We start from the raw sequence: 17,723 nt of genomic DNA, 5'->3' as shown, positions 1-17,723 counted from the left end.
GATGCTGAAAAGTAAACATACTCTCTCTCTCTCTCTCTCTCTCTCTCTCTCTCTCTCTCTCTCTCTCTCTCTCTCTCTCTCTCTCTCTCGCTCTCCCTGCTGGCGAGGGGAGTCTGATCTAAAAGTTGAGGTGGGAGGGGAGAGGGTCTCCTCTCTGATCCTTTGTCATAGGAAGACGTTACTCTGATGTTTCATACGGAGAGAGAGAGAGAGAGAGAGAGAGAAGATTTCAACAGCAACAGACACGCAAATTAAAAAAAGAGAACTCAGGCGCAACTATGTGAATTGGACAGAAATCAAAGGTCAGTCGCATTTCTTTTAACGCAGAAGTGGATGCAGTCTGCTCCTAAATGTCGATACAAACAGTGATGCTCCGGGAGAATCGCACGGCTGCATTTTGTGTAGTTTACACCGCTATGTCAGACTTTAAGCAGCATACATAGGCCTGCTGCATGCACAGTTGTTGCCAAGTGTAGGGCTGTGAAAATATGCATCAAATGGTTTGAATGGAATTATGTTTTTGTTATTCATGTCAGTGTATATGTCGCAAGCTAGTGCTAAAAGAAATTTGCAAAAAGTTAAGGGAATGGATTTGAGCTGTCACAGTTATCTGGCTTTGTTAAAAGAAAAAATGTGGTTTTATTTCTTAACATTGCTGGGAAATGACAACATAATTTACAGGGCCAAGAGTGGTCATCATTTCAAACTGCTGAGTACATCTCCAATTGTGTTTGTTCATTGGTTTGATGCCTGATGTTGAACCGGTTTATTGTAAAAGCAGTGCATTGGGTTTAGTCCAAAAATAATTAGTGGATGATTCGAGAAGTTGATCCAAAACAAACATTTCTAGTGAGTATTTGTTCTTTTTCAGTTTTTTTTATAATGATTAATAAAGACAATATCTGAAGATTATTCAAAAAAGAAAACAATCGATATTTGCCGGCTTGATTGATTTAAAAAAAAAAAAAAAGTACTTTCCTGGAACTAAACAAGGTGTTTGTCTGAGCAATAAGTGAGACTTGAAATGCAACGGTGTGAGTCTTATTCAATGAGAAAGCATTCATCTTCCTTGTGTTACCACACATGACATGAAAAAACATTTTATCCATTTACATCTCCATATGAACTGGCTGTAATCTGGGTGAAGCAGTAAAAACTGTTGCTCCTGACGTGAGGCCGGGGTTTTCTTGTTCCCCTTTTTTTCCAGGAGGTCTGGAGAATGAACTCATGCTGATTGATTGTGTGACTGTAAAAGGACACCCTACTTCCTGTAGGCCCTCTCTCCAGACAGCAGGAGCAGAAAATCTTGGATCAGCCATCTCTCTCTTTCTCTGACGTGTGTGTGTGTGTCTGTGTTTGGATTCAGGAAACAACGTCTGACTTTTAAAATCCCTCTGTTGTATCACTGGAACCAATAATATCCTCACTCAATCAGATTTGTTTGAGCTATGACCTGGAGTGTGGGGACCTGAAGATGTATTTCATAGTTCATAGTTATTTATTTTAACGTTCCTTTTCTTAGAGAGAGAACAACTTTCTCTTCGAATGTTGGCTGCTCAATATCTTTACTGGAAAAATCTAATTTACAATGCTATGAAATAGTGAAAATAAAGCAACATTTGAAGCTGTTAAGATATAACCTGTAAATATTTGGTATTTTTGTATATATTTGGCTGCTTTTAGAATGAGTGTGAGGGAATACTGGTCATGAGCTTCAGGCTTAAACATAGATTAAGGTGCAGAGCGCTTTCAGACTTGGTTTTTATTGGTGACACTGAGCCAGGCAAAAAAAACTTTCCTCTGGATCTGTTTTCCAACTTAATCCTTAGGAAAGTTTTTTTTTTCTTTCCGTTTAAATATGCACATCTGAAATATCTGCTTGAATTGAGGTATTGTTGTAGAGTTGTTAGAGGTTGCTTTGAGGGACCGCAAGGCATGGATTCAACTTCCTGTGATGTTGCTTGAATTCTTTTGTTTCTACATTGAAAGATGCTTCTGTATGATTTTGCAGGAATACTGCTGTTAGGAGGGAAAGTTGAACTGGTTCAGTATATTTGTATTTCAGTGTGTGAATCCGTTTCTCACAAGGTACAACCCTTTTTGACAATATTAAGAGCAAAAAGAAGTTGCTATTTTGTTCATGCTGTGGGAGTTTCATATTGATCCTCTCCCTTTTCTTCTTCTCAGGGAACAAAGCGCGTAGATCCCAGCTGACTCCTGCATCCTTAGACTGAATCAGAAAAAGGAGGTCAGTGTGATGAACAGCATGCTTCCTCAGAGGAGTGCTGTGGCCACACTGGGCTACAGCTCAGGTAAGACAACTTCCAAGATACATTTTTGTTTTCTTGTTATATTTTCTTGATATTGATCACTTCTATTTGGTCATTCAGCAGTGAATCTCACAGTAATCTACAGTTTTAGATTATACAATTCACATGCATTTGGTTGCATGTCGCAAACACTTAATCAAATCTGTGCTCCACCTGAGTTCAAAGAACAGATTCAGCTCAATTACAAACTATCATATGTGGAGTAGATTAGTGCTCCATGAAGCAGGTTTATGGAGTTATCTGGATAACCTTCCTTAACTTGGAACAGCTCTTTTTACAACAGTCCATGTTCAAGACTTTAAGGCCTTCTAGGTTTTTCCTCTTGGAACAAGTTCTGTGCCTATATTTCCAATAATGATAGGCTGAAAAAACACAGAATGCTGCAATTTAACTTCAGCAAGATACTAGCTTTATTCCTTTATGATCTCTGACAAGCAGTTGGATATTAACAAAATTAATAAAAAGTTAATAAGCCAAGTTGTATTTGCTAACCAGAATTAAATTGAGACAAAGGAGTACAGGATGTAGACATTCTTTAACAAAACTCTAAAGATTCAGCATCCAGCCACCCGTGATGACTCAGGGCACCGTCCACACACTGCGTGCTCAGATATTTGGGCTGGGGTGGAAGTGAACTCTCTTGCAGTCGAGACTATGATGCATCCTAGCTTGTCTTGGTCCACCAGCATTCTTCCATTTTTAGAAGAAGCTGAGCCACTGATTGAGCCCATGTTTGTGTTGGGCTCAGAACTGTATGAGCGTACATTCTTCACTGGTTCCGCCCCCCCCCTTACTCAGCACATGAGTGATAGCTGAGCTGGTGCTTATTAAATGGGCTACATTAAACCAGACTCTCACACAGACCAAAAAGGGACAGGGTTTCATGCTCTGCCAACTCTCTCTTTTCTACAGATTGTGTTAAGATTGAGCGCAGCAGCAGTGGCTCAGTGGGTGGGTCGTTGCTGAGGGGCTCTCGCTCTAAGGCAGAGCTACAGGACCTGATGGAGACGCTGCAGCGCAGGAAGAGTGCACTGGAGGCCAGTTTGAGGGCGGCTGAGTGCAACCGCAAATACCTCAGCGTGCCTTCACCTGTTGGATCCCAGTCCACCAGGCCGCTGTCGATGCTCGGCAATACCGAACGGCCTCCGTCTGCCTCCAGAACTTTGTCCTACATGACCAGTAGCAGCGTGCCTCCATCGCCTCGCCAAGGTGAACGGCAGCTGAGCCCCAACGGCTTGCTTCGGCATTCCCACTCTCGCCACCAGTCACAAGACAGTCTGCTCCTCTCTAACACAGTAGATGGGAGCTCTCTGCTCTCCTCTTATGGGCAGCACCTACCTCGCTCTCCCAGGGTCAAAAGTGGAGCAGCCAGCGTGCCGTCCAGCCCTCGCATGAGCCGCAGGCTCTACTCTCAGTGCAAAGCCGCAGGAGACTCCCGGCAGAGGAAATACTCAACTGGCTCCCTCAACAGCCTGGGGATGCATAGTCGTTCTCTGCCACGGCTTCACAATGCAGCAGACCCCCCTGCTCTGTCGTTACCGTCACGACACTCAGTGGGTTCCCACAGAAGCTCAGCAGGGCAGCGGCGTAGTCTCTCCTCCCTGGAGCAGCCACCAGATGTGACAGTACCAGCCAGCATGCCCAGCACTCCCAGGAGGGCCAGCCTGGCCTCTCTGAGCTCTCTGGGTGTAGAGATGGATGGGACGGGCTTAGATCTGGGCTTCGGAGAGAGGAGGTTGTCCTTTGGGAAGGGTGGGCTGGGTCCAGGACAACGGGTGGGCAGCATCAGCTCATTGAATGGCAAAGAGGAGCTGAGAGACTATCACCAGCACCAGAGAGACGAACGACTCAGGGAGCAGAAAGTGCAGAGATTGGTGAGTTTCTGTTTGACCCCGATTCATCCACTTTTATACTACTTTAACAACTTCTGAACACCTCGTTTGAAAGCATAGGAGTTAACAGTAACAACTAAAACGTAAGATAATTAAGTGTGGATCACCTGTCTACAGGAGTGCCAGCGTCTAGAGACCATCTTAAACCTGTGCACTGAGTTTGGCCATGTGGAGAGAGAGCCGGCGGGCTCATCAGTTTCTGACCTGCAGAAGATCAATAAGGAGCTGGAGAAGCTGCAGGTGTCAGACGATGAGTCAGTGTTCTCCGACTCTCCCAGCAGCACCGCTCCAGAGAGCTGCTTTGCCGCCAAAGCCAGAGACTTCCAACTCACTGAGGAGCAGCGGGTCAGCCAGCGTCAGCAGAGCGACTACAGAGAGGCCAGGTCCCAGTCACCTGCTATCAGCCTTAACAGCAGTGCCGCCTCACCCTCCACCCACCACAGAGCCAAAGTAAGATTATACAAAGCCATGTCTAACGACAGGTTTTCATAAACATCAGGTCAGGAGATCGACAAATTATAAGGAAATAGGAATTAAATTAAATCACAATTACACATGTAAGAAATATTCAATATATTCAAACTTATTCTGCATTTTAATTAAATTAATTGTAAACTGAATTAACTCCAAGGACCATCTCAACTACAGATGGGATGATTTTTATTTCAAGTACTACAGAAGCTGATTTAATTGATTAGTATTTCAACTCTGAATACATTTAATTAGTAAAATCAGCCACAGGTGATCAAAAATACTACAAGGACATGTTCTACCACATAGCTACAGTAGCTACTGTGTAGTGGCTTATACATTTTGCGACAGAATGGTAGTTTGAGCTGCATTAATTGATATTCTTGGGTACACTTTGGGACAGAAGAACATTCGGCTTTGATAATCTTGGCGAAGTTTTTTTTTTTTTGCTGAAAACAGCTGCAGCTAGCAATTAGGTCGAGAGAGACAAAGCTGAGAATAAACCAGTGAGAATAAACCAGTGTTTATATAAAAATGTCTTAATAGTGTAAAAGATCAAATTAATGACATCTGATTCCCTTATCTGCTTTGGTTTGAGGGTCCTGGTGTTGACTCACTTTCACACCGTCGGGGCTCACTAGGACACTTGAACTGAACAGAGCTTTTGTTATTATTAACACCTGGGCTTTTCCTACTATGACAAGTCAAAACGGCTGCTTTGAAAAACATTTTAAACCTGCATAAAGTTTCTTACTAGGCTGTATGACCTGGACTGACTGTTTTTGGTAGCAAAAGAGACATCTGTCCAAAGTGTATTCACATCTTGCCCTCTTATTTGCTTTCCTCCCATCTTTTCTTTGCCTTCTCGGTTACTTCCTGCTACAGAGTAAGTGTTAGTGAGTTAAGAGAGGACCACATTGTGGGTGAGACTAATGGGACGAACCCCTCCTGTGGAATGCAGTGTGTCAGACTGCTGATAGCTTGTTGATCTTTGTTTACCTTTTGAAAGATCAGGGTAAATGCTTTCCATTTCCCTTTCCACAGAACACCATTACAAAATCTAGTGCAGATTACAAAGTTTCCATATATACCAAATGTGTGTGTGGACTTTGTGAGGAAATGTGTATACAATTGTGTTCAAAACATCTAGAATTAACGGGGTAACTTGGTCCAAAAAACCCAAATCAAATCATCATACGTTATGCAGGCTCTGAGTCATATGCTGACAGCATATCCATGCTCGTTGGAATTAGTGTGCGTCTTCCACAGTATTAGTCAACACAATCTCTCTCTGGGTAAACAACACAGATTCCTCAAAATCATTGGACTTGTAGTCAAGTTTTTTTACAGTTAACTGTGTGCAGTTTGTACATTTCCTGTTTATGTTCAGATACAAACAGGAAAATCATGGTTGCACAAGACCTCCTGTAGAATATTCACTATTCAGGACTGTATGAAGGTTAACGGATTACCAGGTGCTGTGATGGATGATTTTTCAGGCACAATGAGACACCGCTTGAATTATATTTTTTTGTAGAGATGTACAGGTGGTAGGGCAGGTCAGATCAATGCTGGTTTAATCTAAGAAGAAAATGTATACCATGTGTTATCACAATACACTAAATGTAATACATGGGGAGCAAATATCTGGCTACTCTATAACTGACAAGAATTAACACAATGTACATCATTCCAAATTAACATAAATAACTCAATCATCAAGGTATTGCAAACGTAAATTTACTAAGAGCAAAAAAAGTGACATTTTTACAAACAATTGTTCCCAGTAGAGCTCAGGGTGATGCTGCCGGTAATGGTCAAGGGCTCACACCTGAACTCAATCCCCTATATATAGGCTCTGATTAAACCAGACCCCTCCCACTTTCTGCTCCCCCTCAGACAGCTCCGCCTCCAGACTTGCGCCTCACAACACTTCCTCACAGCTTTAACAATTTGACCTCATCTTTTGTCACATCAACTTTTTTGAATGTGTCACAGTGTCAAGCCTCGCCGCACGTACTGAGAAATTAATGAACATGTTTAATTTACAAATTTAAATATACAGAATGCATCAAATACTGTGATTTTTGCTCACATGCAGGCCCTCCTCCTCCACTGTCACAGTCCTAGTGCTGTTGAGTTACTGGCTCTGTAAAAGCGCAGCTTTTTTTTCACTCTAGAGCAGTAACAACCTAATGGTTTGGTCTGGTTTTAATGAAGAAGTCCTCGTTTTGTTTCTGCACTCAACTCGAGGGAACAGGAAATGACTTTATCCCGAGGAGAATTAGTGTGTGCATGGGTGTGTGCGTGCCTGCACAACTGTGTGCGTGCCTGCACAACTGTGTGCGGGTGTGTAGGAGTGGAAGAATGCTAGTGTATATGCATGGTAAAGACATGCGTTTTTCCAGATGTTTTGAACTTTTATGCTGAGACTAAATGGATGTGAAGATCAGAATGTACTGAACACATCAACACAGGTCATCAATCAATATTCTTTTAAGTGAAAGATCCAACTTTCAAACACACCTTGAGGTTACAGAAATTAGATTTCCAAGATGAGACTTCTGCAATGTGTCAATTGTGACAGAGGTTTACAGACTCCAAATACCCTTTCTTCCACCATCTGCATTCCTCTGAGCAGTATGTGCAGGAACAGAGAGCGCTCACGACCCGCTTGGGAAACTATAAATCCGAGAGCTGCTGACCACATGAGGCTGCGACCACAAAAACAATCATCCTGAAAGAAAGAATACCTGATAATACAGGATCTCTTAAATGTACCTACTTATGAGTATGAACGTATATTTGTAGGATGTTGGTAGACGATGAAATACGTGGGAGCACTTTGGCGTGACTGGAAGTGGAGTGCACTGATAGAGATTTCCATTACACCAAGTAGAAAAGAATCCTGCCCCTGTTGTCAGTGATCCAGCTTTGGATGAGTTAAAACAGCAGCTGCTGTCGTCTTATTCAAAATAACGGATTCTACAGGCTGGAGAATTATTTAACAACCTATTGTACAGTATGTATGGAAAAAAAAGAGTTTCCCAGTTTTGAAAAAACTTTTTTTTTCATCAAATATGAGAAGCTTATGATGGGGATTTTTGCCAAAATATGAAGTGTCCTGTACAGCCAAGCATTTATATGCATTCCTGATGTCACTACAGGCCTTGGAGAGCGTGCAGCTGAAACAGGAAGTAACGCATATAGAGGAAGAGAGGATTCAAGTTGTGAACAACATAGAGGAGTTGGAGCAGAAGATCAAAGACCTGGACAACCAGATGGAGGAGTCTGTCCGAGAGGTAAACAGCAGAGTACAATATATAACCTGACACTTGACCAGCTTGATAGTGTTGGTTCTCATCTAGCGTGAGATACACTGACGACATTGTTGTTGATAACTTAAGAGCATTGTGCAGTAGTTTGTCACTTAAGCTCATCACAGTAAAGCTGATGAAGTGAGATGCAAAAATCATGCATTCAGTTTTTTGTTTGTCTCATGTTGTTTGATTATCTATTTAATCAAGTTGGATTTTTTTAAGCAACCAACACATTTCTATGGCAGTTTTTTTTACTCTGTGCTGCTGTTTCCTGTAGATGGAGGTGGAGTGTGCTCTGCTGGAGGGGGAACAGGAGTCGGAGATGTCCCAGCTGCAGAGAGAAAAGGAGCTTCTGGACCAACTTAAGAAAAAGATTCATACTATTGAGAAGACGAGCCACATGGAGAAATCCCAGGTAATATTATATAACGTGATCAAGCCAGGGCAGGCATACTATGTGGACACAGGTTCTTAAGCATTAAAGCAACAGCTCAAGCAAACTCTAAGGGATCAGTTCAGTTCAACCACAGCTTCCTCTAACAGGGGTTCAGTTACATTTCCTTTAAAACCAAACAAACAAATTATGTTTCCAAGAGGAAATGCTTAAAACACCAGATCAAGAGGGTTCATCACAAATGGGATCTGCAAAGCAGCTTGGAAAGTTGATTAAAGACCCTCATTGAGAACTGTCCAAATGTGCAACAGAGAACAAAAGAGCGGATCCCCAAAGGCATCTCCAAACATGGTAAAAAAAAAAGTTTTGCTTGTAGACCTGTTAACTGGCTTTCTTTGCAGCAGTAGTCTTCTTGTGATCGACTGGTCTTTTATTCCCAATTTGTTTCTTTTTGCACCTTTATTATCCGTCTTGACCTTGTCCTTTGTAATCCTGGAGACCTACCTTTACTTCCTGTCTCACGTTCACAACTTTTGTTCTTGCCCTGGTTTCTCTTATACCCACATTTGGGAAGGGCCCCAAATAGTTACCATGTGTAAAAAAAAAACTGTTAGCGCATCTGACTCTAATTTGGTGGAAAACTAAATCACCTAAATTCTTGGAAGGACACGAGATTTAACACTTATTACATTGCCTAAAATAAGTCAAATGCTTAAAGTTTAATTAGCATTAATTACTGTGCTAAAAACACCAAAACTTGTTCCATTTCCATTCAGTCATGCACCATTTATAGTTCATTCCTTGTGCCCGTAGTAGATCCGATTCTTACAGAGTATTCTCATCTATTTATGTACTGTTATTTACTGTATTGGGGTATTATGTGTTCATCTGTGCTGTTTCTCAGGACACTGAGGAGCAGACTAAAAGTTTGGAGGATTTGGAGTTTCAGAAGCTGGAGAGAGAAATCAATCAGGACGAAGAAAAAGAGAGTCAGAGCCAAGAGCTGCTGCGAGAGATCGCCGATTGCCAACGTATTGCAGTCACACGCAAGGTACGGAGAGTGAGGTTCTATGAGTGTGCATGTAGCATGTGTTGCATGCTTAACATCCGAGGTAATGCCGGCACTGCATCACTTTTAAATGTCTAACATCCAGTCAGAAATATTTACAGTATAAAAACAACTCTATGTTTGGAACATGGTGACAGAACACACTTCAACAGTTTCCAGCAAGTCTTGATCTCAGGTTTCAGTAACAGGCCCACAGAAATATCCCTCTTCTCATTTAAGAGGTTGACGTCTTGTCAATAGTCATTTAAAAACCAAAGTGCTGAGTTTGATCTACTTTAGTTTTCTTATATTGTCAGATGAAGTGCATTCATTCTGTTCATTCATTCTGTCTCTTAATCTGACCTTAATCTGCCAAATCATATAAAATAAAAGATTTGTTGAAGCACATTTGTACTCTGTAAAAAGTTTTTATGGTGATCATTTTAAATATTGGCTTTGTTCAATTACTACATTGTGGTTTGTTGTCGTTAATCTTACTACAGGTTGTGCATGAAAATAAAGCTGCAAAATTGTGAGATATGCGGCACAAAGCATGAACTAATTACAAGAGACAGCAATACCAACAATTGGTAAGCATGAAATATTATTTGCGTAGTACTAAAGAAAGAACTCATTGATTTTTCAATTAAGGGCAATTCCACATAGAGGGGGCAGAAACAGGGTGAGGATGTGTAAAGAAGATGTAGTTGTAGAAAATCAAAAATCTCGGAGAAATGTTGTATTTCCCATTCAAAAATTAGAATTTGCTCTTGTTCTTTCTGCTGCTGCTTTATAATATAACACATGTGCAGTATCTGCTAATGTGACAACATTATTTATTTTATAACGTTGCAGGATATTGTGTATTGATATTGTGCTGGTTTTTTTTCACAGGAAAGACTCTTGACGCTGAAGAAACAGTCCTCACAGATTACCTTACAGGCTCAACAAGAAAGAGAAAACTTCCAGAGAGAGAAAAACAATTTGCTCGTCATGCTTCAGAAGGTAAAAAAAAACTACTCTTTGATTTAAATGTTTAAATATTTGATTTCATTTACTTGAAGATCTTATCCCGATGTCTGCAGGAAAGAGAGAAACTGGCGTCTTTGGAAGGAAAGTATGCAGAGTTGTCTGAGGGACAGACCTTCACTAACAACGCTGTAGCCATGAAAGAGGTCGGTTCAAGTTACAGCTTCAATGGCACTTTATATTTCCACCAGCAGAGTGCTTCTCTGTCACACAGTGAATGACCAAAGTTTCAATGTCTCTGATGTGATGTCCTGTTATTTTTATCCTTTCTTATTCTTTGTGAATCCTCTGATTTATGTCATCACTGCAGCTCTCTCTGAAGGAAAGGAGAAGAAGCAACAAGGAAAACTCTTGCCACCCGAGTGACAGCCTACCTCATAAGAGGAGCCAGCAGCTCCTCACCTCTTATGGCCGATCCCTGGGACGCACGCTTCCTCCCAAGGTTATTACCTTTTTGTCAAAAGTAATCTTAGCAGCCATTAAAGGTAGTAGGATCAAACTGGTTGTTTAAAAGAACTATTAGTATTTCTCTTATTTAAAGCACGATGCAGATCTCTGCCAGGTGTGTCTGCAAACAACCCCTGCTGTACTATGCGATTGAATGAATATAACCCACAACATGCTAACCCAGACATTAATGGGCTGTAAGGTGTCATGAAACACACTTCAGTCAAACTCAAAAAGAAGTGTCAATGTACGCAAGCAATCGGCTGGAAGTCGTTGTATAAGACATCTCACACAATCTTAACAACAACAAAAAAATGCACTAAGCCGTCTGCACGCGTAGCAGCAGCTGAGTGGGGGCGATGTACAGCAGGCAGTGTGTGCACTGGTAGTTCTGTTAGCTGTTAGCTGTTAGAAAAACACAATGTCCAAAACAACCAAAGTGAACTATTTTCTCCCCAACTGTGTCTCTTGGCACAGAGTAGCAGCTGGGGGTCGGCGATGCAGTCAGCTGTGTTATCACTAGTGGCCCCTACCGGCTGGGGGCCTGTGGGGGTGTGTGAGGAGTCAGCAGGCAGTCAATGGCAGTATAAAACAAGCAAAGAAAATGTGAGTCACTGCAACCACTAGAGGTCCTTGAGCATGTAGCCGTAGCTGGCCACTCCAAATATCATGCAGTTTGCTGCAGCAGAATGTGAGATTAGCTGTGGACAGACACAGAGGTGCATTGGTGATAATAAAACCTATAACAGTTTTTGTTTTTTTTTAAATGGTGCTCATTGTGATTCTGGACTGCAGAAAAGGGGATTTTCACTGCCCTCATTACTTGTATCCAAAAAATTTGTAACTGTTTGATCCACCCAAACAGAAATTCTCTGTTTCAGTCTGGCTTGCAACACCCATCCAGCTCATGAAGTTTGTAGTTATGTGAAGGTTGTAGAGCCTGATCCTGAACAGCATTTGTGCTGATGTTTCCTCCTCAGGCCCACTTGCCTCTATCTCAAAGCTCCAGCTGTGGCAGCGTCATCCCACAAAACTTCAGCTTCTCCCCCCGGGACCTGAGCACCCGCCGCCTGCCCAAGAGTGAGTCAAGAGTGCCAGGCTGTCACATTTTGTCTGCATCAAATCTATACTATGTGGCCCGCTTTAAACCTCAGGCATTACACATGTAGGACAAGAAATGTTGAACTGATGCAATAATCTGTGGCACAGCACAAAGGGAGCCACATGTAGTCCACATCTGTTATCAAAGACAGGTCTACTGTACATTATACCAGATAGGAATTTATGATCTTCAGGTAAATGACTTGTTTGGACAGCTTGCTCAAAACGTGTAACACATACAGAGTATCTGTATTGGTAATGGCAGTACTTGTGATGTATACTTCATTAGATATTAGAAATCATAGAAGATTAAAAGTTCAGCTGCAGAATTTGTCACTTATGATGTTAAATTCCCAATTATAATAACCATACTGTTTTTTTTCCTATATTTTTTGAAGATTGAGAGTGTTTTAAGCCTAAAACAGTAGACAGTGTCTAAAATGTCTTTTTTGTTCCTTCTCCATCCAGTTTAATCAGTGTAACTCGGCCCCGTTGCTACAGGCAGATTTTTATTACATTATTATCACAAGATGCTGTCCCCCTTAGATCATGCATGCTGAGGGTATTTCCACTTTCTAACTGTAATATTTCCTTCTGTCAGCAGGCAACAGCAATGCACACATGAATGAAGACAGACAGAGAAGAAGTGATTTTTGCAGCAGGATGGTCTCTGAGCCCAGCGTGTTCTTGGACTCCTTCACCTACCTGGACCACAGCCAGGCCTCAGACACTGTCAGTGTGGACAGCTCTGACAGCCTGGAGACCAGCTTCTCCGCCTGCTCCCCGGACAACATCTCCAGGTCAGAGAGAAAGCACCATGGCGTACAGATGAAAGGTTACTTTGAAAAGTTTAGAAGGAGCAAATATGTGTGAGTCAGAAGAAGAAGAGTTGTATTTTTAGAAAAGAAGTTGGAGCATGAAGGCTGCAGAAGATGATCAGGAGAGATATTCTGAAGAGAAAACAGAAAGAGGAAATGCTTTTGTTTTTTGAAGAGGCTGTGATGCTCTGTGTTTGTGTCAGATGAGAGACAAACATATCCACATGATACCTAGCCCTCCTTATGCTGTCTCACTAACAGTTACGTATGCATGAACAAATTCAGTCACAGCCTTTGTAATGGTGTTTGTGGCTATTTGTTGTGTTTTAGGAGGGAGCTTACAAGTTTGTTTCTTGCAAATTCAAACAAAAACCTAAAAAATAAATGACATATATTAATTTTACGCTAGGTATTTGTACAAATGAGTTTTTTTGCATGGCCTTATTTTTTATTTATTTTTGGATGTTACAGTGTATTTTATCACCTAGATGTTTTTTGTTGTTTCAGCTTATGATATACAGTATGTTCCACAAACAGGAGTGTATTCTCCCCTTATCATAAAAATCTGGTTCTTCTCGTGTTTGACAACTTGTGTTTTCCATTTTCCATCAGCGCCAGTACGTCCAATATGGCAAAGATCGAGGAGATGGAGCGTTTACTCCGAGAGGCCCAGGCTGAGAAACTAAGACTCCTCGAGCATCGGGTAATGGGCCGAACCTAACCAAAACTTCCTGTGTTTATGGATGTGTGTGTTTGATGATGGATGTAATTTACTCTATGTGGCTTGTGCAGGAGCGTGAGATGGAGATGCGTAGGCATGCTCTGGAGGAAGAGCGGCGAAGAAGGGAGGACCTGGAGAAACGACTGCAGGAGGAGACAAGTAGGAGACAAAAACTTGTGGAGAGAGAAGTGAAGCTCAGGGAGAAACAAAGATCACAGGTATTTAGAATAACTGACAAGAAAAGGTTGAAATCGGATGTGTGTTTTTTTTCACCCATAAGCTTTGTGTAAATACGTATTTAATTGCTTTCTCCATAGTCACGGCTGTTGACTCGCTACCTCCCTGTAAGGAAAGATGACTTTGATCTTCACGGCCACATCGAGACAGCTGGACACAACCCAGATGCCTGCTTCCATCTGGCCATCACTGATAAAACCTGTCGAGGCTTCCTGGTCAAAATGGGAGGCAAGATTAAGACCTGGAAGAAGCGTTGGTTTGTCTTCGACCAGAATCGCAGGACGCTCACTTACTATGCAGGTGAGGAGCCACTCTTGCTTTCAGTTCTCTGTTGAAAATGTGCAGTTTAAGATGTGAGACAACGTTTCTACAACCGTGATGTCACTTTTAAGCTATGCCGGGATACTTTGGAAGCTGAGCCCGAGCTTTGATCACAGTGTTGTTGGTTCTGTTTATGTTCTCCGCTGCAGACAAACATGAGACCAAGGTGAAAGGAGTCATTTACTTCCAAGCCATAGAGGAGGTGTACTATGACCATTTGAAGAATGCACACAAAGTAAGTCCGTTTATGTGCCTGTGTGTGTGTCTGTGATTTTTAGTTTGTGGGATTGTTTACACGCCTCATTTACTTTAAATAATGTTGACATCTGTTTATCCTCTGCTTTTCTCCCTCCATTTGTCTCTCTCCCTCCCACACATACATCCTCTCACCGCTCTATTCTTATTTCACTTTTTTATGAACATTTCATTTACTTTTGCACCCAAGAGCCCCAACCCCTCGCTGACGTTCAGTGTGAAGACCCACGATCGGGTGTACTACATGGTGGCTCCGTCGCCTGAGGCCATGCGTATCTGGATGGATGTAATGGTTACGGGTGCAGAAGGACACATGCATTTCATGGTGTAGCAGATCCCAACAGATCAGGGTCCACACCCCTGAATTCCGTTAAACGTCGTGGCACTCTGCTCGTATCAATGTAACGTTGTGTTGCGCTGAGATTGATGTTCATCAGGTCAACATAAAATTAACTTCTGTTTACACTTGTATTATTTTTAGCCTACAACTCATGCTCAAAAGCACACTTTATAATGTAATCATGTATAATATCAAAACAATTGATATACAGGTTTCATAATTAAGCTATTTAGTTATTCTTGTTGTACCGAAAGAGGCTGAAGCATTAGAAAATCTGCACTAATTTAGTTTGTTTTTTTTCCAACTTCCTTAAACAAAATCTCTGCTTGTATCATACTCTCCCTTTTATGTTTGTCTGTTAAAACGTGATCAGGAAAGCTTCTAAATAATCAGAAACTCAACATCTGCTACACATCTAAATTGCTTTACACACTGATGCTGCTTGTCTATGACAGATGCAGATCTGCCAAACAGCTTCCTATAACCTTACTTTTTGTGATGTACATATCCAATATGTTCTACTTCTACTACTTCTCGTTTGGACGTCAAGCTGTATCAGTGGTTCACAACTTCCAGATAACATCAACCCATCTGTATTTGTGTTTGCAAGAATGCCCATTTTTATTTCAACTATTTTTTCTATATTGTAATTAGTGTATTATTTTACATTTTTATCTCAAGCATTTCATAAGCTGGTCTTGTCTGCTTTTGTAAAGCAGGGCTGGATGTCCACCATCCATATTTCTTCAAACCACATACATGTCTCTTTGTGTGACTTTTATTTCAGTTAGTCCTAATTTGGGCTTTTCTTCACATATGCAAACTTCTGTCATGTAGGAGAGATGATTACAGTCACTTTTCAGGTTTTATTATTATTAATTATTAGTAGTTGTTGGAAAATATTCTTCTCATAAAAGTAGATAATCTGCCCAAATCACCATGGCACTGTGTTTCATGCCTACCACTGTACAGCTGGCTACCTCTATAATAGAGGCTGCAGGCTTGATAGGATGAGGACATGTTGTGCAGCAGTGATGCTGTATGTACTGCGTCACCCGCATGTTACTCCTAACCGTTTCATTATGTTTTTTCACCAGCAGAGGTCCTCAGTGCAGAGTTATTGCACTGAAATGACGTAATGCCCTCAGCAGTAGGACCATACTCATCAATGATCCATGTAATGCTTATATATCAAATATGTGCATTTATAAACATATGCATATCTATATAGTATCTGCTTTTCGGAAGCAAGACAGAAATCAGTTTTACAGCACGTTTGAATGTTTTGTAAAATCCATATGTTTGATCTGTATGTTTTTTGACTCTTTACAACAGTCTGACTGTATTTGATAATGAAAGATCACTTTGACAGCAAGTGACCAGCTGTTGGTTTACAGACTGCAGAGTGCAGAGGAGGCTGCAGAGCTGACAGGGTTGCAGATGAGTTGTTGCCGATCCTGGATGCTTCTCAGTGAACGGAGGTATCTTTCATGTTAACATCTCAGCTGCAAACTGTCGTCCACTGTATGAGACACAAGTCTTGAAACCAAACTACAAAAAAACTACCAAATTACTGCATTTATATATATTTTTAATGCATTTAATATTTTGTATACAAACAATGACAATTTTAATCGACTCTATGCTAAAGTTTTTTTCAATAATTGACATTTGTCATGTTTCAATATGAATAAATAATGTTGATTATAAATCATATTAGTGATTTGGTTACTTTGCCTACACTTACAGTATAATGACTTTATGATTTCTGAAACAGGGTGGGATGAATTGGCTCTTGCTTTGCTGAAGTTTTACTGTATTGAGTACATTACATTTTTACACAGATATAGTGTATCATCACGGTAATCAAAGGCCTTATTATATCCTTAAACCTTTTAAAGGAGTCGTCATTTTACTTACCATATATTAGCCATGATTAGAGCCAATTCCAGTATCACTGTGGCATTCTTTTGCTAATTCAGCAGCTACACGTATATCTGGAAAAAATGTCTCAGATGTTTTAGTAATGTAATATTATCTACAGTACATCCTTTTTTCAATACATTGAAATGCATCTCTTTTAGCCTTCATATTCATAGGTGTGTAGTATGTGTGTCTTCGGTTTCACTACATCACAGAAAATTCAGCATTGCTAATTTTCATCTGCGTGGCTGGTTCAGCTCAGGTCAATGCAAAAACAGTTTGGAAGCAAATTGATTTTTTACGTAAAATAAGTCTCAACATCACAGTGAATCATTATTCTGAGTGTTATGATTCAATAATTCCATTTAAAATGGTGCATAAAGCAATAACTGGTCCTATTAGCATGTATACAGTGATTGTGCTCATTAAGGCACTCATGTTTTTTAACTCCTCCTCTCGACACTCGCGGCCTCTCATTGGTTGACCTAGTGGGGTTGGCATGGAAACACAGAATGAAGCATGCTAAATTAGGTTCTAAAGAGGCGCATCGTCTCTCCAGAGGCAGAAGTAGACACAAACACATGCAGACCATAGAAAGCCAGGGTGGCCTCAGGGCCCTATGGGTGCTGTAATTTCTATAACATATTTGGGGCAAAGGGGGGCTGGACTTAAAGACACACAAACAACCTATAAATAGATGTACTCTGAGACAGCTTATTCAATATTGCTCAAAAGTTTATTCCAACGCGTTCCCTGTTTGTACTTCACTCAAGGCTGTTGTCACCATCACTTACAAGCCTGAAAGACACATTGCTGGAAAATCATGTGAATGAATGCTGACAAAGGCAGCATTCACTGATTATGCTTGTTTTCGATAAAAAAAAAATGTAAACTAGAAGATTCAAACCAGCAGTTTCATGTAATGGAGAGCATGATCTAATGTATCACGCTGTGTCACAATGTGAGCCCTCATAACCAAACTACAGGCGTAGTCTTAAACTTTCCGTTTAAGACCATTTTTGGAAACGTTTTCATCCCAAATCGCAGGTGTTACCAAGAGGGAAATCTGTGTTGTG

General features: G+C 41.0%; 1 protein-coding gene across 5 annotated transcripts; it reads left to right on the top strand.

Annotated features, from left to right (window-relative positions):
* The first annotated feature begins 92 nt into the window (after positions 1-92).
* phldb2a (pleckstrin homology-like domain, family B, member 2a) lies at positions 93-16,364 on the top strand. 5 transcript variants are annotated; one of them, XM_068715809.1, is made up of 18 exons: positions 93-302; positions 2,188-2,312; positions 3,243-4,204; positions 4,340-4,672; positions 7,861-7,995; positions 8,291-8,428; positions 9,357-9,458; positions 10,350-10,460; positions 10,541-10,630; positions 10,795-10,926; positions 11,409-11,537; positions 11,912-12,011; positions 12,634-12,832; positions 13,463-13,553; positions 13,643-13,789; positions 13,889-14,108; positions 14,279-14,364; positions 14,575-16,364. In XM_068715809.1, the coding sequence occupies exons 2-18, from the start codon at positions 2,258-2,260 to the stop codon at positions 14,713-14,715; spliced, it is 3,171 nt and encodes a 1,056-aa protein (XP_068571910.1). In that variant the 5' UTR covers positions 93-302; positions 2,188-2,257; the 3' UTR covers positions 14,716-16,364. The 5 variants fall into 5 exon arrangements, with proteins under 5 accessions (XP_068571910.1, XP_068571909.1, XP_068571908.1 ...); XM_068715808.1 differs by having other exon boundaries at positions 9,312-9,458; positions 12,637-12,832; XM_068715807.1 differs by having other exon boundaries at positions 9,312-9,458.
* The last annotated feature ends 1,359 nt before the right edge of the window (positions 16,365-17,723 follow it).

Source organism: Cebidichthys violaceus, unplaced genomic scaffold, assembly GCF_023349555.1.
Source record: "Cebidichthys violaceus isolate CVI_PGR_0920_01 unplaced genomic scaffold, fCebVio1.0.p SCAF_20, whole genome shotgun sequence".
Classification (NCBI taxonomy): domain Eukaryota; kingdom Metazoa; phylum Chordata; class Actinopteri; order Perciformes; family Stichaeidae; genus Cebidichthys; species Cebidichthys violaceus.
The sequence above is the reverse complement of the archived record's forward strand: the minus strand, read 5'-3'. Positions and strand labels throughout refer to the sequence as shown.